General features: G+C 43.7%; 1 protein-coding gene across 1 annotated transcript in view; it reads right to left on the bottom strand.

Annotated features, from left to right (window-relative positions):
- Positions 1-380: 380 nt before the first annotated feature.
- The window catches only part of TUNAR (TCL1 upstream neural differentiation-associated RNA), a 35,139-nt gene continuing 12,285 nt past the window's right edge, over positions 381-23,234 (bottom strand). Inside the window, exon 2 of the mRNA XM_056545933.1 lies at positions 381-1,112. Within this exon, the coding sequence (XP_056401908.1) occupies positions 927-1,112 (186 nt within the window). The 3' untranslated portion in view covers positions 381-926. The remainder of the gene's footprint in view (positions 1,113-23,234) is intronic.

Consider the following 23,234-nt stretch of genomic DNA (forward strand, 5'->3'; position numbering starts at 1 on the left):
GGTCTCAACATACAATGGTCTCAACATACAATGGTCGTCCTGGAACCGATTAATATTGTAACTTGAGGGATCACTGTAGTAATAATCCATGCTGTGTTATGCTGAGGTAAGTGACAATCAGCCTCATCCTGAGAAACCATAATCAGAGATAAAGAACCTCATGCACTGTTGTGTTCCCATTTTTTTGGTGGTCGGGGGAAATACATTCCACTCTATTTATTCACGGCATGCGCCACAGTTTAGCTATTTTTCCAAATCTGTCAGTTTCTGCTTACTTTCCAAAATGTGGGTGTGTTTAACTCTTTTTTTTTCCTTTTTCATCATTTTTGGCGTCTTTTCAGGCTGTGATTTTTCCCTTTGGACAGGGAGGTCAAAAACTTTGGCGCATTTTGGCTTATTTACAATGTACCCATTTTGTGTTTTATTTCACATTTCCTAAAATATCAATACATTTCTAGACGCGTAACTCCTCCCCCAGCGCCATCACCTGGCGCCTACCATATGCATCATGCATTGGAAAGGAGATTTCTTTTAATGGCTAATAAACCCCAGATCTATTTGGTACATGCCAGAAAGCATTGCACTTAAAGTACAGATAGAAACATTCATATCAATGGGAGGAAATATAAGAAAGAGAGAGAGAAAAAAAAAATAACGTAATTGTGTCAGAATTTCTGTCTGCGGCTCAGTCTCAGCCCATGTGATCATAGGCGAATATACGTAACGAATCGTTCCATCACCACAAGGCTCCTTTCCCATCGATTGTGTGGCGTAAGGATATGTACAGCACAGTGTCCAGGGCCGGTCATAATAAAGTCCATAGTTTGCTTTGTGGCAAAAGAAGAAGGAATTTGTGTGGCTTGTGCTTCATCGTGAGCCGGGACCTCTTAAAGGGCCGGCTGCATGTCTTTCATCGGTGACGTCTTTTAGAGGGTCGTATAAATGTAAACAAATATAATGACAATCAGGTTGAGGATGGTCCCTATGATCCCCAGCATAGCCAGAATCGTCTCCTCTTTGCTCTCCTTTTCTTGGCTTCCTCTGTCATCTTCATTGCCGCCAGTGATTACCATCTTGGTCATGTATTCCAGTATGCTTCTTCCCTGTTTTACCTGAAACAGTAAGAATAGGGCATGTTAGTAGTTATCCACTGTAAAAAAAAACATTCATACCACCAAACTATCTGCGACATATAGGGACGGGGTTCAGATGATACTCCCCATTTTTTCAGAGAAGTGGGATCGCCACATAGATACTTCCCACAAAGCTTCACCTGTATCTACATCCTAAGGACGCACATACAGTTGAGTAAAATCTTCATTGTTGGAATTGGAGGTTGCAGGTGCCAGGGTTGGCCAGAAGAGGTCAGGCTTGGCATACATAGCTGGATGGTGGCATGGGAACAGGGAAAAATGAGTATTTTTTTTTCTTGGGAAAGGGAACTTTTGTGGTGGAACTTTGTTTTTTGGAAGGCTAAATATGTGGAATTATTGTTTTTTGGAGACATTATTTGTAGAAGGGTATGCAAAGTATCAAAATATAAGGGAAATACAGTGCCCATATAATAGTACTATACAGTGCTAATCTTTGGTTGGTTCTTGGTGAGGTTCCAAGACGATTTTCTATTTTTTCCTGGGTTCCAACTCAATTTTGTTTAACATTTTGTGCTGATTTTATGTTAGATCAGGTTATAATCCATTCACATCCAGAACAGTATTATAGCGTCTGACTTCAGTTATCCTGTTCATTCTCTGTATTCCTGGATATTCTCGCCGTTATAGTTTCTAGTTATCCTGTCTTGTTTATATTATCATTCTTACCGTTTATCTCGTCTTGGTTCTGAGGCTGTTATCTGTACGCTATATATATATACCTGCTGCTATCATTCCTTGATATCTGTTTACTACTTTGCATTATTCAGTATTCTGGTTTCCTGACTTGTGTCTCCGACTTTATACAGTTCCTTTTTTATTGTTTTGACCATGACTCCCCTGCACATTAGTTAGCGTACGGACTGTCGCCCAGTTGCAAAGTCACCGTTTTAAGGTGAATATGCAAATAGGCAAAGAAAGAGGTTCAGGGTCAGCTTAGGGCTCACTCCTCTCTGTCCTACGTGATGTCCATATGTGACAAGTATTCACAATCCTGCTGGTTCCCTGTCTTTAGCCTGCACAGTTGTACGGTTTTAGTTCAGTACAAGCCCTACAGCAGTGTTTTCCAACCAGCGTGCCTCCAGCTGTTGCAAAACTACAACTCCCAGCATGCCCGGACAGCCTTCGGCTGTCCAGGCATGCTGGGAGTTGAAGTTTTGCAACAGCTGGAGGCACCCTGGTTGGAATACACTGGCCTCCAGGATCCTGGCTCTTACATCTCCCTATACCTGTGTTATGATCTCACAATCCTCAGTTCTCCGCTCTATTGATCTGATGATTGAATTGTCCCTGTACATTGTATCCCTGGGTTTCCACATTTCCTCAGATCTGGGGCTTCCTGGGAGTTTCAGATGTAATTTCTCCGTTGTGGCTCCTAACATTTCACTGGAATCTTTCTTGAGTTGCCCAGAAGCGAAAAACAACAAACAGAAGCTCCTGCTACAAATCTCAGCTGTCACTTGTGTTACTTATCATATCGGAGAATTAGAGTGTGAATTGTGTTATTCAGAGCGTCCAGCGATTGTGCCGCAGCCTCTGCTATTCATTGACAAGTAATAAACGTGAAGGCACCGAGAACTACACATTTATCTGTCTATTGATATCTATCTATCTATCTCATATCTATCTAATATCGATCTATCTCATATCTCTCATATCTATCTATCTCACATCTATCTATCTCATATCTATCTATCTCATATCTCTCATATCTATCTATCTCATATCTATCTATCTATCTATCTCATATCTATCTCACATCTATCTATCTCATATCTATCTTTCTCATATCTATCTATCTATCTCATATCTATCTCATATCTATCTATCTATCTATCTATCTCATATCTATCTCATATCTATCTATCTCATATCTATCTATCTCATATCTATCTATCTCATATCTATCTTCCTCTTATCTATCTATCTCATATCTATCTCACATCTATCTATCTCATATCTATCTTCCTCTTATCTATCTATCTCATATCTATCTCATATCTATCTATCTCATATCTATCTTATATCTATCTATCTCATATCTATCTCTCTATCTCATATCTATCTCATATCAATCTATCTCATATCTATCTATCTCATATCTATCTATCTCATAACTATCTGTCTACCTATCTATCTCATATCTATCTATCTATCTATCTCATATCTATCTATCTATCTCATATCTATCTATCTATCTCATATCTACCTATCTATCTCATATTTATCTCACATCTATCTATCTATCTATCTCATATCTATCTATCTATCTATCTATCTATCTATCTATCTATCTATCTCATATTTATCTCACATCTACCTATCTATCTATCTATCTATCTCATATCTATCTATCTATTTATCTACCTAACTATTTAATTATCTTTCTTTCTTTCTATCTTTCTTTTATTCTATCTATTTTTCTTTCTTTTATTTTATCCATCTATGTCATATCTATTTATCTATCTCATATCTATCTATCTATCTATCTATCTATCTAGGAAGGATGCTGCAGCACACGGAAAGTTCAAAAGTATAAACAGTGGTTTATTCCATGATAATACAAGTTAGCAACGTTTCTGCTGCCAATGCTACCTTTGTCAAGCCCGCTTGACAAAGGCTGCATTGGCAGCAGAAACGTTGCTAACTTGTATTATGATGGAATAAACCACTGTTTATACTTTTGAACTTTCCGTGTGCTGCGGCATCCTTCCTAGATGTCTGAATTGCCTTGACCGGGGCTCCACTCGCTGCTTGCACCGCTATCATACTATTGTGGGACGTGCTGCTCTACCTTCTCTTGTGCTATATCTATCTATCTCTATCTATCTATCTATCTATCTATCTAGAAATCAAGGAAAACAGCACAAGTTTTTGGACTTGCAATCATGGAGAATATGTCTACAAGAGGTAACATTACAGTGAATGTCTTTTCTGATACTGAGACGAATGTGTCCCGGATTCTCGGGAGTTTTTCGGATGACGCAACTTTCCTACATACACCATCCAGTACTGATACACAAAGAAATTATGAATTTGCTACGAAAAAGCTGATGACTTTACATTTACACCTTACCATGATGGTGGAGAATTATAAAGCTCAGAGGATCCCCAGAGGGATGAGGTCCCACCCTAAGGACAATGCCTATGTTAATGATGCAGAATATTACATTCAATTTGAAGCTATTTCTAATAAGTTTGCACTGGATCAGGTTTTTCTACAAATGGAGTTTTTGCAACAGGATTTGGTTAAAGGGGTACACCGATGGAAAACTTTTTTTTAAATTAACTGGTGCCAGAAAGTTAAACATATTTGTAAATTACTTCTATTAAAAAAAATCTTAATCCTTTCAGTATTTATTAGCTGCTGTATAATACAGAGGAAATTCTTTTTCTTTTTGAATTTCTTTTTTGTCTTGTCCACAGTGCTCTCTGCTGACACCTCTCTCCGTATCAAGAACTGTCCAGAGCAGCATAGGTTTTCTATGGGTATTTTCTCCTGCTCTGGACAGTTCCTGATACGGGCATCAGGTGTCAGCAGAGAGCACTGTGGTCAGACTGAAAAGAAATGTAAAAAGAAAAGAATTTCTTCTGTAGCATACAGCTGCTAAAAAGTACTGGAAGTGTAAAGATTTTTTAATAGAAGCAATTTACAAATCTGTTTAACTTTCTGGCACCAGTTGATTAAAAAAAAAAAAAAAGATTTCCACCGGAGTACCCCTTTACGGTTAAAAAAAATTGGTTGCTGAATCTACTTTAAGGGACATTTTACCAGAGAGGGACTCAGAGAGTTTCCTTACTAAACAAAAATATTTATTATTATAATCTAAATTCCGAAGTGAGTTGGAGGAGGTTAAAAAGAGGAAAGGGCACAGGGACGTACAAGACTATTCCACAGGGAAAGTGTATAATCGGGGTGCTGTCTCTACTAACTGGAGACGGAATAGACTTGGAAAAGGTTCTCTAGAAGAATTAACATCTACTGGGGGGGGGGGGACCCCTAGAGGAGCAACAGAGAAATTCTGATAATACACAGGCCCTGGCTTTTTTAGGGTTCTGAGAACCACAAGGAGACACTACAGGCGGAGCGGCAGGAAACATAGCAGAAGGCACAAATCGCGGAGCCGCAAGAACACCAGGACCCCACAGAACAAGGGACTGCAAGGGAAGTTAAAAACACTATTGTAAATATTTCATCTAAAGAACTTTCCATTGATCAAGTGAACTTGCTTAATAAAGGACTCAGTTTTTGTCCGAGTGGATACATGAACTTTTTTAAACTTGATTTGGACTTTTCTCAGTTTATAAGAAAACTTAAATTGAAAGTTTGGTTTGCTTCTAAAAATGTGCCGATTGTTGCTCAATATGTAACATCTCTCTCCTTCTAGTGTGAGAACTATCATGAAATTGCAGCATTTTGGACTTTACGCCAAATATTGAGACTCATGCCATTGACACTTATGCAGATTGTGTAAAAGAGAGTTTAAGAAATTAAGAAACAACAATGTGAGATTGAAATATCCTAACATGACCCGTAGGGAGATGGATTCTCTGATGTCCCTTGTCCAGGATCGCGACCACATCATGAAGGCAGCCGACAAAGGGTGGCACGGTCATTGTCTTGGACAGGTGACAATATATCAGAGAAGCAGAGAGACAGCTCAGTGATAAGTCAGTTTACGAATGTTTGCCAGGGGATCCAAGGTTTGCTATTGAGAGTAAAATCCAAAGGGTGATTGAGATGGGTCTTAATGCAGGATTGATTGATGAGGAGGTTAAAAAAATTCCTTACTGTACTATTTCCAGTGACACCACTTCTTTATCTTTTACCAAAGATTCATAAAGACCTGGTGAATCCGCCAGGCCATCCAATAGTATCAAGTAGGAACTCTGTTACCTAAAGAATCTCTGTGTTTTTGGATAAGGTACTCAGACCTTTTGCAGTAAACACAAGATCCTACATAAAAGATACATCTGATTTTTTGAACAAAATCGCTAGAGTATGTGTACCAGAAGGGGCGATCATAGCCTATTTTGATGTGGTCAGCCTCTACACCTCTATTCAGCACGATGGGGTTGTGGAGGCAGTGACCAGATGTTTGGAACAGGCCAATTTTTCACTTGAGGAAATAAACTTCATTGTGTCCTTGTTGAGGATAGTGCTGGAGAACAATATTTTTTTATTTATTGCTAAGTTTTTTCTTCAAAGGTGGGGTGCCGCAATGGGGAACAATGTCGCACCAACTTATGTGATTATATTCAAGGTGAATTTAAAAGAACTGTAAGTCTATGTATCCCACCACTCCAGTAAAATTCAGGAGTGGTGGAGGCACATAGACAACATTTTTTTTAATGTGGACTGGGGAAGTGACTGATCTATTGCTTTTTAGGAGTACCTTAACAGCAGAGACCCCAATATCCATTTTACACTGACCCATTCCACACAGTTGGTGAGCTTCTTGGACGTGCTTGTGACAGTACAGAATGTATCCCACCACTCCAGGAAAATTCAGGAGCGGTGGAGGTACGTAGACGACATTTTTTTTATTTGGACTGGTGAAGTGACTGATCCATTATTTTTTAGGAATAACTTTACAGCAGAGACCCCAATATCCCTTTTACACTGACCCATTCCACACAGTTGGTGAGCTTCTTGGACATACTTGTGACAGTACAGATCTATTTATTAAAGAAACTGACTGCCATACTGTTAAAGTTTGATGGCTGTCACCCCAGACCAATGGTGAACTCCTTGCCATACAGTCAGATGCTGAGGGCAAGGAGGATCACTAACACCACTGAGAAACTGGATAGGGCTCTTGACAAAATGGTGATGAATTTTACAGACAGAAGATACCCAAAGAAATTGATAGAGAGACAGAGGGCAAGAGTGAGCACAGAAGATAGAGGACCGATGGTGGAACATAGGAAACAACAGGAAGGCTTACGTATCTCTTTCGTTACTACCTATTATGATCTTTCTCCTGATAATGGTGGGACAGTACACAGATTTTGGCACACTCGGGGGGGGGGGGGGGGTGGGGGGGGATATATAATGTCTTATAGGCGTCCAACTAACTGAAAGTCAAGTTAGTAAAAGTGGCCATCTCTTTGAAAAGTGGGAATACTCAACGCTACCTAACAGTGTCTAAAAAAAAAGATAGCTACCCTTGCAGATCGTGCATGAACTGGGGGCTGATGTGTAAAGGGAGTGAATTTACATATCAGTCCACAGGGGAGATCTATCCCATAAAACATTATCTGACATGCAAGTTCTTCATTCGTAATCTATGCATTGTGGTGCCCATGTGGTCTGCTTTATGTAGGGGAGACCACATGGGACCTAAAAACTAGGCTAAATCAGCATAGATACACAATTTGTAAAAAGAAAATGGACCTCCCAGTATCCAAACATTTCACTGAAATGGGTCACAATGAGAAAGAACTCAGATTTATGGTGGCTGATCATATCCCGCAAATGAAACATGGTGGTGACAGACAGGGTAGTGTTAAAAGGTGTGAGTTGAAATGGATTTTCAATTTGAACACGTTAAAACCTTTCGGTTTAAATGTTGAATTCAAGACCCAACATAGGGTAATAGGAAATTAAATATCTTCTGATACAGCCTGAACTTGGTACACAAAAGTGTCATTATATTTAGTACAAATGCTGATTGATTGTTGCTAAACGTACATAACAAATGCACCAGAACTAATTGTTTTTTCTTTATCTTTTTTCTTGCAGTCACAATGTGGGAGAGGATTGTCACTCACCGGATTCATATGTAATTTTGTTTTATTTATCAATAAAACAGTTTTGCTTTAATTTCCTTATTGTTCTATGGGAGTAGGTAGAATCTAGTATATTCAACTAGAGAAAAAAACAGACATGGTCGCACATCCACAACATTCACCTTGATTTAAAGCTTCTCAGGAACATTTATTAAGCTAACAGGTCGTTAGTGTACTTTATGATCATGAAGTGCAAGTCCACTAGCCACGTCACCACCACCTGTAAGTAGTGGGTCCCCAACATCCCTAGCATAAAATGGCGCAGCACTGAGAGGCGACCACCACCACCCCAACACCAATGCCCACAGGGGGAATGACCCACTGTCAGAGCAGCCACAATGCCACTCAAATCAGTCCCTGGGCCAAGCCACCCTACAGACACAGCGCCGGGGCAGCAATGGACGCCGCACAGCACCGCAACAGGGGGAAAAGATGTAAAAATCACCTAATGCTTCTCAGCAAAATGTATTAAACTAACAGGTTAGGGACCCGCTACTTACAGGTGGCCGTGATGTGGCTAGTGGACTTGCACTTCATGAACATAAAGTACACAAACGACCTATTAGTTTAATAAATGATCAAGGTGCCTTTCGTGGATGTGCGATCATGTCTGTCTGGTTTTTTTCTCTAGTAGAATCTAGTATATATTCCTTAATTTACCTCATTTTATTTTATGTTTTTTATCATATATTTTTATAATTTATTTATTTTATTTTTATAATTTAGTATTTTACATTTTTTATAATTTTATTATTTTTTTCATTCTATTTATTTTTCATTTCTTTCATTTTTTTTTTGTTTATGGCTAATAGTTTTATTTCCAATAGTTTCCTTTTCTTTATTCAATGGTAATTTTCAGGGTTTTTTTTAGTTTCTATTTGGACACGGATCATTTTTCACAATAGGTCCCTATGTGATGTATGGCGCGATATGCCTGATTCCGGGACCCATAAGGACACCGTATGCTGTTGGAAATTGGGGCGGACTGCATGTGGATTCTGTGAGGACCAATACATACTAACCTGACCTATGTCCAAGTTATCATTTTTCATTTGTTTTATTTCCTTTTTCTTTTGTTTCATTCTGTTTTTGCCCTTATTACAAATGACACTTCCGGCACCTGTGGTGCTTGTGCGGCTGCGCAGGTTAAACACAGCCCGTTTCTATTGTAATAGAGACGCTTACACCGCTGATATGATGCTCTTGGCGCCTGGTTCTCTGTGTGCCTGCGCGGAGGGGATGTAACATGTAACCATAACATTATAGATACCAGGTACTCCAATTAATCTGATTCAGGATTACGCACTCCCGGCGCGCGTGCGCTGTAGAATTTACCCACACTACTGTCCTCCATGGTATCGGTGAGTGATAACTCCCATACTGTCTGCATGGTACTGGTTTTAATTGTTTTTAAATCACTTTGCACATATGTTCTGAGAAGTAATCAGGACCTTATTAAGGTGTTTCGGGGTAATGAAGCAGAATATGGCTTTTTATAATTAAAGGGGTACTCCGCCCCTGGCATCTTATCCCCTATCCAAAGGATGGGGGATAAGATGTCAGATCGCCGCGGTCCCACTGCTGGGGACCCTGGGGATCGCTGCTGCGGCACCCCGCCATCATTACTGCACAGAGCAAGTTCGCTGTGTGCGGAATGACGGGCGATACAGGGGCCGAAGCAGCGTGACATCACGGCTCCGCCCCTCATGACATCACGGCCCGTCCCCTTAATGCAAGTCTATGGCAGGGGGCGTGACGACCGCCCCTCCCCCTCCCATAGACTTGTATTGACAGGGGCGGGCCGTGACATCACGAGGGGCAGAGCCGTGACGTAACGATGCTCCGGCCCCTGTATTGCCTGTCATTACGCACAGAGCGATCTCGCTCTGCACAGTAATGATAGCGGAGTGCTGCAGCAGCGATCCCCGGGGTCCCCAGCAGCGGGACCCTGGCGATCTGACATCTTATCCCCTATCCTTTGGATAGGGGATAAGATGTCTAGCGGCGGAGTACCCCTTTAATGTAATGAATAATAGTCACTTGTGTTTTACATTTATAAAACAATGTATATATATATATATATATATATATATATATATATATATGCTTTCTTTATGATTTGTTTGTGTGAATCTTGCTTTTTAAACACTATATTTGATAATTGCACATGTAATTGGTTTCCCTATTTAATGTTTGTGATACACCATTTGTACTGAGCTTGAGAAAGACCAGGAGAGCTGGTTTAAACGTTGATGTGTGACAAGCACTTTTTTTATGGAATACATGTTTCACGTCTTCACGGATTTGTGTCCTCCGGATTTATTCAATTTTTCTATCTATTCATCTATCTATCTAATTATTTATCTATCTCAAATCTGTCATCCACCATCCATATATCTACTATACCATATCTATCTTATATATTTCTTTTCATGCCCCTTTCTGCTCAGAATTAGAACAATGTGATATTCTCAGAACAATCTATTAATCTCTTAGATGTCTTCAAACATTTATCAAAAAGTTTCATGTGCCGAGGATTTTACAAGGCGCACTGTCTGCTGCGGCTGTCGCTCCATACAAATCTTATTCCATTAAGTTATCACTGTTCCCTAATGTTATGACTCCGGCTACAAACCTGTCTGATACTTTCCCGATGTCGCCGGTGACCTTGCCTCTTATGACTCATGGCTGGGGCTTTATAGAGAAGATAAAAACGTTTCTATATCTCTTCAAGGGTCACTGACTGTGCACAAAATATCACTTTGCAGAAAAGAAAAGAACCTTGCTCAACTTCTCTTCTAATCTATAATCTCCAGCGCTCTAATCATTTCTTTATACCTTTATAGATAATATATCTCTGAGAATTTGACCCTATTATATCTCACTGAAGCTACTGCAGGGATATTAATAAGATCTGCGAACCCAGAGGAAAGTTACTTCTACTGATACAATGGGGTTTGCATAGAATGTTCAAAAATAAGATAGATACATTACATTTATGTTGTGAATATTTACTCCCATTTTGTTTATGGAGAAGCAGAACAAAAACAATGATAAGTAACAGGAAAGAGGAGGTGGTTACTAGAAGAACAAGTGAAGAACATATAGAATACCAGAGGAAGAACTCATTGTTGTCTCTGTGATGAAATATTAAGAGCAGACAAAAAAGGAGAAGGTAGAAAAGAAGAGACAAGGTGAAGAAGAGGAGGAGGAGGAGGTGCAGGAGAAATAACAATATTAGGAAACATTATATAAAAGAAAGAGATGGACAAACAGGAAGAAGGACAGGAGCAGAACCAATATACAAAAGAGCAACATCAACTTGAAGAAAAAGAAGAGAAACAACAACATGGAGAAGTAACGTCCAGAGAAGGAAGCAGAAAAGGAAAAGTGGAAAGAAGAGGAAGAAGAAAGAGCAAGAAGAAGAAGAGAAAGAGGAAGATGAATAGAAAGAGCTAGAAGAAGAAGAGAAAGAAGAGCAATAAGAAGAGAAAGAAGAGCAATAAGAAGAAGAAGAGAAAGAAGAGCAATAAGAAGAAGAGAAAGAAGAAGAAGAGAAAGAAGAAGAAGAGCAAGAAGAAGAAGAAGAGCAAGAAGAAAAAGAAAGAGCAAAAAGAAGAAGAAGAATAAAAGAAAGAGCAAGAAGAGGAAAATCAAGAAGAGAAAGAGCAAGAAGAGGAAAGAAAACATCAACACCATGAATGAAAGATAGAATTTTAATAAGAAGAAAAAAAAAGGGTATAAGCAATATGAGAAAGATTGAACCAGAAGAACAAAGAACAACATGCAGAATACCAGAGGCAATGAATACATTATAACACTGAAAATATTGGAATGTAGTCAAAAAAAGCAGAAGGTAGAAAAGAAAAGAGGGAAAGATAAAGAAGGGGAGAAGGAGGAGGAGGTGCAGGAGGAAGAACAATATCAGGAAACATTTGAGAAAGAGATGGACAAACTAGAGCAGTGTTTTGCAAACAGTGTGTCTCCAGCTGTTGCAAAACTACAACTAACAGGCCTGGACAGCTGAAGACACACTGTTTGCGAAACACTGAACTGGAGGAAGAAGGACATCAGCAGAACCAACATACAAAAGAACAACATCAACTTGAAGGAAAAGAAGAGGAATAACAATGTGGAGAAATAAAGTCCAGAGAAGGAAGCAGAACAGGAAAAGCAGTCATCAGAAAAGGGTTATATAGGATGAAGAAAAAGAAGAAGTGGAAACACAAGAGAAAGAGGCACAAATAAAAGGCGTAAGAGAAGGAGGAAGATGAAAGAGGAAGATACAGATGTTTCTATCCTTGCAGATGACACCAAGCTTTGTTCAGTGTGGATAAATGTAAAGTGATGCATCTGGGTACAAAAAACTGCAGCATCGTATGTCTCGGGGGGGGGGGGGGGGGGGACTGGGAGAGTCACTAATAGAGAGGGATCTGGTGACTTTTACATCATAGACTATAGAACAGCACAATGTCAGGCAGCGGCTTCTAAGGCCAGCAGGATATTGTCATGTATCAGAAGAGGCATGGACTCGAGGGGCAGGGATATAATGGCACCCCTTTATAAAGCATTGGTTTGGCCTCACCTGAAATATGCTGTTCAGTATTGGGCACCAGTTCAGAATTACATTTGTTTAGTCTTGAGAAGAGACGTTTAAGGGGGATATGATCAACGTGTATAAGTATATAAATGGCCCATAAAAAAATATGGGGAAAAACTGTTCCAGGTAAAAGGGGGCACTCCCTCAGTCTGGAGAAAAAAAGGTTTAGTCTCAAAGGGCCACAAGACATCTTTACTGTAAGAACTGTGAATTTATGGAACTGGTCACAGCGGGAGCAGTTGAGGGTTTCAAAACAGGGTTAGATACATTCTTAGAACAAGATAACAACAATAAATATGTAGAAATATAGAATCACATGCCGTCTCTTTATCCACCCATACCCCTTCCTTTCACCTCCTTGGTTAAACCTGATGGACATGTGTATTCTGTCAACCGTACTAACTATGTAAGAACAACATCAGGACCACAAGTGAGAGATAGAAGAAAAACAATAGAAAAAACAATATGATAAAGAGTGAACCAGGAGAACAAGTATAAAAAAGGAAAAGAAGAAAACCAACAATAAGAAAAGGAAGAAAACAAAGGTTGACTCATGAAAAGAGAAGAATGAAGCGAAAAAGAAAAACAATAAGAGGGGAGGACAGGAAAAAGAACAATCATGAAAACATCCATTCAAAAAGGATGAAGACAACAAGACTAGGAGGTAAAAGAATAACAGCATGAAAGGTGGTGAGCAATGTTAGGAAGAATGAACCAGTGAGGAAGAAGAAACCGAACAAAACCAATAACCAGAGGAATAAACAGATGAACAATAGCAGAAAGCTGCATAAAAAGAAGAAAATGAGAGTTAAACTAAAGGATAAAAACGAACATCAACGCCAAAAGCCAAACACAGTAGAACATCAACATGAGCAAAATAAGGAGAAATCAGTAGAGGAAAGAAATAGGAGAAAGAAGGGAGTAGAGGAATTAAAACATCAACACAAGGATAAAAGATGAAAAATAACTGGAACAAGAGGAGAAAGCATACGGATGTGAAAAATGAAGAAAAAGCAAACAAGTAGAAGATTAACAGCAACATAAGGAAGCACAGAAAAAGGAGAAGAACAGCAAGAAGAAGGAGAGGAAAAGCAAGAAGAAGAGGAACAGCAATAAGAAGGAGAAGAACTGTCACGATGCCGGCTGGCAGGTAGTGGATCCTCTGTGCCAGAGAGGGATTGGCGTGGACCGTGCTAGTGGATCGGTTCTAAGTCACTACTGGTTTTCACCAGAGCCCGCCGCAAAGCGGGATGGTCTTGCTGCGGCGGTAGTGACCAGGTCGTATCCACTAGCAACGGCTCAACCTCTCTGACTGCTGAAGATAGGCGCGGTACAAGGGAGTAGACAGAAGCAAGGTCGGACGTAGCAGAAGGTCGGGGCAGGCAGCAAGGATCGTAGTCAGGGGCAACGGCAGGAGGTCTGGAACACAGGCTAGGAACACACAAGGAAACGCTTTCACTGGCACGATGGCAACAAGATCCGGCAAGGGAGTGCAGGGGAAGTGAGGTGATATAGGGAAGTGCACAGGTGAACACACTGATTGGAATCACTGCGCCAATCAGCGGCGCAGTGGCCCTTTAAATCGCAAAGACCCGGCGCGCGCGCGCCCTAGGGAGCGGGGCCGCGCGCGCCGGGACAGGACCGAGGGAGAGCGAGTCAGGTACGGGAGCCGGGGTGCGCATCGCGAGCGGGCGCTACCCGCATCGCGAATCGCATCCCGGCTGGAAGCGGAATCGCAGCGCCCCGGGTCAGTGGATCTGACCGGAGCGCTGCAGTGGAGAGAGTGTAGCGAGCGCTCCGGGGAGGAGCGGGGACCCGGAGCGCTCGGCGTAACAGTACCCCCCCCCTTGGGTCTCCCCCTCTTCTTAGAGCCTGAGAACCTGAGGAGCAGACTTTTGTCTAGGATGTTGTCCTCAGGTTCCCAGGATCTCTCTTCTGGACCACAACCCTCCCAATCCACTAAAAAAAAGGTTTTCCCTCTGACCTTTTTAGAAGCTAAGATCTCTTTGACGGAGAAGATGTCCGAGGAGCCGGAAACAGGAGTGGGAGGAACAGATTTGGGAGAAAAACGGTTGAGAATGAGTGGTTTAAGAAGAGAAACGTGAAAGGCATTAGGGATACGAAGAGAAGGAGGAAGAAGAAGTTTGTAAGAGACAGGATTAATCTGACACAAAATTTTGAAAGGACCAAGATAGCGTGGTCCCAACTTGTAGCTAGGGACACGGAAGCGGACATATTTAGCGGAGAGCCATACCTTGTCTCCAGGGGAAAAAATGGGAGGAGCTCTTCTTTTCTTATCCGCGAACTTCTTCATGCGTGATGAAGCCTGTAAGAGAGAATTTTGGGTCTCTCTCCATATGATGGAAAGGTCACGAGAAATTTCATCCACAGCGGGCAGACCAGAGGGCAAGGGGGTAGGGAGGGGGGGAAGAGGGTGACGGCCGTACACCACGAAAAATGGGGATTTGGAGGAAGATTCCGAGACTCTGAAGTTATACGAGAATTCGGCCCATGGAAGGAGATCTGCCCAGTCATCCTGGCGGGAGGAAACAAAATGTCGTAAATAATCACCCAAGACCTGGTTAATTCTTTCTACTTGTCCATTGGACTGGGGATGATATGCAGAAGAAAAATTTAATTTAATCTTGAGTTGTTTACAGAGAGCCCTCCAGAATTTAGACACGAATTGGACGCCTCTATCCGAGACGATCTGCGTAGGCAACCCGTGAAGACGAAAAATGTGTACAAAAAATTGTTTAGCCAACTGAGGCGCTGAAGGAAGACCAGGAAGAGGGATGAAATGTGCCATTTTGGAGAATCGATCAACGACCACCCAAATAACAGTGTTGCCACGGGAAGGGGGTAAATCAGTAATAAAATCCATACCAATCAGAGACCAAGGCTGTTCGGGGACAGGCAGGGGATGAAGAAAACCAGCGGGCTTCTGGCGAGGAGTCTTATCCCGGGCACAGATAGTGCAGGCTCGCACAAAGTCCACAACATCCGTCTCCAGAGTCGGCCACCAATAGAAGCGGGAGATGAGTTGCACAGATTTCTTGATGCCCACATGACCTGCGAGATGGGAGGAGTGACCCCATTTGAGGATTCCGAGGCGTTGGCGTGGAGAAACAAAGGTCTTTCCTGGAGGAGTTTGCCTGATGGAGGCTGGAGAAGTGGAGATCAGGCAGTCAGGTGGAATGATGTGTTGCGGAGAGAGTTCAACTTCTGAGGCATCCGAGGAACGAGAGAGAGCATCGGCCCTAATGTTCTTATCGGCAGGCCGAAAGTGAATCTCAAAATTAAATCGGGCAAAGAACAGAGACCACCGGGCCTGGCGAGGATTCAGCCGTTGGGCAGACTGGAGGTAGGAGAGGTTCTTGTGGTCGGTGTAAATAATAACTGGAAATCTTGATCCCTCCAGCAGATGCCTCCATTCCTCAAGTGCTAATTTGATGGCTAGAAGCTCTCGATCCCCAATGGAGTAGTTCCTCTCCGCCGGAGAGAAGGTCCTAGAAAAAAAACCACAAGTGACAGCATGCCCGGAAGAATTTTTTTGTAGAAGAACAGCTCCAGCTCCCACTGAGGAGGCATCAACCTCCAATAGGAAGGGTTTGGAAGGGTCAGGTCTGGAGAGCACGGGAGCCGAAGAAAAGGCAGACTTGAGTCGTTTAAAGGCGTCTTCCGCTTGAGGAGGCCAAGACTTGGGATCGGCATTTTTTTTGGTTAAAGCCACGATAGGAGCCACAACGGTAGAAAAATGTGGAATAAATTGCCTGTAATAATTGGCGAACCCCAAAAAGCGTTGGATAGCACGGAGTCCGGAGGGGCGTGGCCAATCTAAGACGGCAGAGAGTTTGTCTGGATCCATTTGTAGTCCCTGGCCAGAGACCAAGTATCCTAGAAAAGGAAGAGATTGGCATTCAAACAGACATTTCTCAATTTTGGCATAGAGTTGATTGTCACGAAGTCTCTGAAGAACCATACGGACATGCTGGCGGTGTTCTTCTAGATTGGCAGAAAAAATTAGGATATCGTCCAGATATACAACAACACAGGAGTATAACAGATCACGAAAAATTTCATTAACAAAGTCTTGGAAGACAGCAGGGGCGTTGCACAGGCCAAAGGGCATGACCAGATACTCAAAGTGTCCATCTCTGGTGTTAAATGCCGTTTTCCACTCATCCCCCTCTCTGATGCGGATGAGGTTATAGGCACCTCTTAAGTCCAGTTTAGTAAAGATGTGGGCACCTTGGAGGCGATCAAAGAGTTCAGAGATGAGGGGTAGGGGGTAGCGGTTCTTAACCGTGATTTTATTAAGACCGCGGTAGTCAATGCAAGGACGTAGGGAGCCATCTTTTTTGGACACAAAGAAAAATCCGGCTCCGGCAGGAGAGGAGGATTTACGGATAAAGCCCTTTTTTAAATTTTCCTGGACGTATTCAGACATGGCAAGAGTCTCTGGGGCAGAGAGAGGATAAATTCTGCCCCGGGGTGGAGTAGTGCCCGGGAGGAGGTCGATAGGACAATCATAAGGCCTGTGAGGAGGTAGAGTCTCAGCTTGTTTTTTGCAGAAAACATCCGCGAAGTCCATATAGGCCTTAGGGAGACCGGTTACTGGAGGAACCACAGAGTCACGGCAAGGGTTACTGGGAACCGGTTTTAGACAGTCCTTGGAACAAGAGGGCCCCCAACTCTTGATCTCCCCAGTGGACCAATCCAGGGTTGGGAAATGAAGTTGAAGCCAGGGAAGTCCAAGGAGAATTTCCGAGGTGCAATTGGGGGGGACCAAAAGTTCAATCCTCTCGTGATGAGATCCGATGCTCATTAGAAGGGGCTCTGTGCGGAAACGTATGGTACAGTCCAATCTTTCATTGTTTACACAATTGATGTAAAGGGGTCTGGCGAGACTGGTCACTGGGATGTTGAACCTGTTGACGAGAGAGGCCAAAATAAAATTTCCTGCAGATCCAGAGTCCAAGAAGGCCACAGTAGAGAAGGAGAAGGCAGAGGCAGACATCCGCACAGGCACAGTAAGACGTGGAGAAGCAGAGTAGACATCAAGGACTGTCTCGCCTTTGTGCGGAGTCAGCGTACGTCTTTCCAGGCGGGGAGGACGGATAGGACAATCCCTCAGGAAGTGTTCGGTACTAGCACAGTACAGGCAGAGGTTCTCCATGCGGCGTCGTGTCCTCTCTTGAGGTGTCAGGCGAGACCGGTCGACCTGCATAGCCTCCACGGCGGGAGGCACAGGAACGGATTGCAGGGGACCAGAGGAGAGAGGAGCCGAGGAGAAGAAACGCCTCGTGCGAACAGAGTCCATATCTTGGCGGAGCTCCTGACGCCTTTCGGAAAAACGCATGTCAATGCGAGTGGCTAGGTGAATGAGTTCATGTAGATTAGCAGGAATTTCTCGTGCGGCCAGAACATCTTTAATGTTGCTGGATAGGCCTTTTTTAAAGGTCGCCCAGAGGGCCTCATTATTCCAGGATAATTCTGAAGCAAGAGTACGGAATTGTACGGCATACTCGCCAACGGAAGAATTACCCTGGACCAGGTTCAACAGGGCAGTCTCAGCAGAAGAGGCTCGGGCAGGTTCCTCAAAGACACTTCGGATTTCCGAGAAGAAGGAGTGTACAGAGGCAGTGACGGGGTCATTGCGGTCCCAGAGCGGTGTGGCCCAAGACAGGGCTTTTCCAGACAGAAGGCTGACTACGAAAGCCACCTTAGACCTTTCAGTGGGAAACTGGTCCGACATCATCTCCAGATGCAGGGAACATTGGGAAAGAAAGCCACGGCAAAACTTAGAGTCCCCATCAAATTTATCCGGCAAGGATAGGCGTAGACCAGGAGCGGCCACTCGCTGCGGAGGAGGTGCAGGAGCTGGCGGAGGAGATGACTGCTGAAGCTGTGGTAGTAACTGCTGTAGCATAACGGTCAGTTGAGACAGCTGTTGGCCTTGTTGCGCTATCTGTTGTGACTGCTGGGCGACCACCGTGGTAAGGTCAGCGACAACTGGCAGAGGAACTTCAGCAGGATCCATGGCCGGATCTACTGTCACGATGCCGGCTGGCAGGTAGTGGATCCTCTGTGCCAGAGAGGGATTGGCGTGGACCGTGCTAGTGGATCGGTTCTAAGTCACTACTGGTTTTCACCAGAGCCCGCCGCAAAGCGGGATGGTCTTGCTGCGGCGGTAGTGACCAGGTCGTATCCACTAGCAATGGCTCACCTCTCTGGCTGCTGAAGATAGGCGCGGTACAAGGGAGTAGACAGAAGCAAGGTCGGACGTAGCAGAAGGTCGGGGCAGGCAGCAAGGATCGTAGTCAGGGGCAACGGCAGGAGGTCTGGAACACAGGCTAGGAACACACAAGGAAACGCTTTCACTGGCACGATGGCAACAAGATCCGGCAAGGGAGTGCAGGGGAAGTGAGGTGATATAGGGAAGTGCACAGGTGAACACACTGATTGGAATCACTGCGCCAATCAGCGGCGCAGTGGCCCTTTAAATCGCAAAGACCCGGCGCGCGCGCGCCCTAGGGAGCGGGGCCGCGCGCGCCGGGACAGGACCGAGGGAGAGCGAGTCAGGTACGGGAGCCGGGGTGCACATCGCGAGCGGGCGCTACCCGCATCGCGAATCGCATCCCGGCTGGAAGCGGAATCGCAGCGCCCCGGGTCAGTGGATCTGACCGGAGCGCTGCAGTGGAGAGAGTGTAGCGAGCGCTCCGGGGAGGAGCGGGGACCCGGAGCGCTCGGCGTAACAAGAACAGCAACAAGAAGGAGAGGAACAGCAACAAAAAGGAGAGAAACATCAATGATAAAGAGAAGAACAGCAACAAGAAGGAGAGAAAAAGCAACAAGAAGGAGAAGAACAGCAACAAGAAGGAGAGGAACAGCGACAAGAAGGAGAGGAACAGCAACAAGAAGGTTTGGAAGATAAGGAAACACAGAAGTAGGAGAAGAACAGCAACAAGAAGAAGAACAGCAACAAGATGGAGAGAAACAGCAACAAGAAGAAGAAGGACAGAAACAAGAAGGAAAAGAACAGCAACAAGAAGGAGAGGAACAGCAACAACAAGGAGAGGAACAGCAACAACAAGGAGAAAGAAAGCAACATAAGGAAACAAAAGAAGGAGAAGAACAGCAATAAGAAGGAGAGGAACAGCACGAAGTACACGAAGTACACGAAGTAGAAGGACAGCAACAAGAAGAACATCAACATAAGGAAACACAAAAGAAGGAGAGGAACTGCAAAAAGGAGAGGAACAGCAACAAAAAGAAGAATAGCAACAAGAAGAACAAGGACAGAAACCAGAAGAGGAACAACAACAAGAAGGATAACAACAGCAACAAAAAGGAGAAGAATAGCAACATAACAGGCTAATGTGCTCTGGACAAGTAGGGACACACCTAGTGGCAACTTTTTTAAACACAAAGAAAACATAGAAAAAGTAAGTTTTTTTTTATCAAAGTACATTAGAAAGATTTTTTTGTTTACCACAAGGAGTGCAATAGCAAAAAAATGTTTAATGAATGTGCCTATTTAAACTCCTTGTTACGCCGAGCGCTCCGTGTCCCCGCTCCTCCCCGGAGTGCTCGCAGCATCCTCTCATTCGCAGCGCCCCGGTCAGACCTGCTGACCGGGTGCGCTGCAATATCACTCCCAGTCGGGATGCGATTCGCGATGCGGGAGGCGCCCGCTCGCGATGCGCATCCCGGCTCCCGTACCTGACCCGTTCCCCGTCTGTCTTGTCCCGGCGCGCGCGGCCCCGCTCCTTAGGGCGCGCGCGCGCCGGGTCTCTGCAATTTATACCTCACTTCCCCTGCACTCCCTCGCCGGATCTTGTTGCCATTGTGCCAGTGAAAGCGTTCCCTTGTGTGTTCCTAGCCTGTGTTCCAGACCTCCTGCCGTTGCCCCTGACTACGATCCTTGCTGCCTGCCCCGACCTTCTGCTACGTCCGACCTTGCTTCTGTCTACTCCCTTGTACCGCGCCTATCTTCAGCAGTCAGAGAGGTTGAGCCGTTGCTGGTGGATACGACCTGGTTGCTACCGCCGCTGCAAGACCATCCTGCTTTGCGGCGGGCTCTGGTGAATACCAGTAGCAACTTAGAACCGGTCCACCAACACGGTCCACGCCAATCCCTCTCTGGCACAGAGGATCCACCTCCAGCCAGCCGAATCGTGACACTCCTTCACTGTATTTGCAGCAACCACTTCTGCAGGAAGGCTATTCCATGCATCCACTACTCTCTCAGTAAAGTAATACTTCCTGATATTACTGCAGAAACCTTTCCCCTCTAATTTAAAACTATGTTGTCTTGTTGTAGTTGTTCTTCTCTTATATATCTTCTCCTCCTTTACCATGTTGATTCCCTTTATGTATATAAAAGTGTCTATCATATCCCCTCTGTCTCTTCTTTCTTCTATACATGTTAAGGTCCTTTATCCTGCAATCCATGTACTAGTTTAGTATCTTCTCTGAACTCTCTAGAGCAGTGGTCTTCAACCTGCGGACCTCTAGATGTTGCAAAACTACATCTCCCAGCATGCCCGGACAGCCGTTGGCTGTCCGGGCATGCTGGGAGTTGTAGTCTTGCAACATCTGGAGGTCCGCAGGTTGAAGATCACTGCTGTAGAGTCTCTATATCCTTCTGGAGATACAGCCTCCAGTATAGTGTTGGGCTCGAATATTCGCATTTCAAATTTTTATCGCGAATACCGCAAATTCGCAAATATTGCGAATATATTCACTATATATTCAAAAATACGAATATTCACTTTTTTCCGTATATTCGTATGTTCCTTCTTTTAACTTGTAGGCCAATTGGAATGATGCAAATACACTTGTCAGAGGTTATCAACAACATCCCTAGCAACCAATAGGAAAGTTGCCCACCCCCTCACTGTTTTCTTCCTCGAATACGCGATATAAGCAGACAAGCGAATATTACAAATACGCGAAATTCGCGAATATAGGATGAATATTTGTCTATATATTCGCGAAATATCGCGAATTCGAATATGGTCAATACCGCTCATCACTACTCTAGTACTGTGCACAATACTCCAGCAGCATGAGCACTTCTCTCGTTACTGCTTATACCTCTCCCTATACACCCATGAGCACTTCTCTCTACTGCTTATACCTCTCCCTATACATCCATGAGCACTTCTCTCTACTGCTTATACCTCTCCCTATACATCCATGAGCACTTCTCTCTCTACTTCTTATACCTCTCCCTATACATCCATGAGCACTTCCCTCTACTGCTTATACCTCTCCCTATACATCCATGAGCACTTCTCTCTACTGCTTATACCTCTCCCTATACACCCATGAGCACTTCTCTCTACTGCTTATACCTCTCCCTATACATCCATGAGCACTTCTCTCTACTGCTTATACCTCTCCCTATACATCCATGAGCACTTCTCTCTCTACTTCTTATACCTCTCCCTATACATCCATGAGCACTTCCCTCTACTGCTTATACCTCTCCCTATACATCCATGAGCACTTCTCTCTTTCTACTGCTTATACCTCTCCCTATAGATCCATGAGCACTTCTCTCTTTCTACTGCTTATACCTCTCCCTATACATCCATGGGCACTTCTCTCTACTGCTTATACCTCTCCCTATACATCCATGAGCACTTCTCTCTCTACTTCTTATACCTTTCCCTATACATTTATGAGCACTTCCCTCTACTGCGTATACCTCTCCCTATACATCCATGAGCACTTCTCTCTTTCTACTGCTTATACCTCTCCCTATAGATCCATGAGCACTTCTCTCTTTCTACTGCTTATACCTCTCCCTATACATCCATGAGCACTTCTCTCTACTGCTTATACCTCTCCCTATACATCCATGAGCACTTCTCTCTCTACTTCTTATACCTCTCCCTATACATCCATGAGCACTTCCCTCTACTGCTTATACCTCTCCCTATACATCCATGAGCACTTCTCTCTACTGCTTATACCTCTCCCTATACACCCATGAGCACTTCTCTCTACTGCTTATACCTCTCCCTATACATCCATGAGCACTTCTCTCTACTGCTTATACCTCTCCCTATACATCCATGAGCACGTCTCTCTCTACTTCTTATACCTCTCCCTATACATCCATGAGCACTTCCCTCTACTGCTTATACCTCTCCCTATACATCCATGAGCACTTCTCTCTTTCTACTGCTTATACCTCTCCCTATAGATCCATGAGCACTTCTCTCTTTCTACTGCTTATACCTCTCCCTATAAATCCATGAGCACTTCTCTCTTTCTACTGCTTATATCTCTCCCTATACATCCATGAGCACTTCTCTCTTTCTACTGCTTATACCTCTCCCTATAGATCCATGAGCACTTCTCTCTTTCTACTGCTTATACCTCTCCCTATAAATCCATGAGCACTTCTCTCTTTCTACTGCTTATATCTCTCCCTATACCTCCAAGCACTCTGCTAGCGTTTCCTGCTGCTCTATTTCATTGTCTTCCTACCTTTAAGTCTTCTGAAATAATTTCTCCTAAATCCCTTTCCTCAGATACTGAGGTCAGGACTGTGTCACATATTGTATATTCTGCCCGAGGGTTTTTACGCCCCAGGTGCATTATCTTGCACTTATCCACTACTACAACTAACACCACAATTACTACTATTATTACTAAGGCTAAGTTCACAGTGC

This window comes from Hyla sarda, chromosome 11 (genome assembly GCF_029499605.1).
Source record: "Hyla sarda isolate aHylSar1 chromosome 11, aHylSar1.hap1, whole genome shotgun sequence".
Lineage (NCBI taxonomy): Eukaryota > Metazoa > Chordata > Amphibia > Anura > Hylidae > Hyla > Hyla sarda.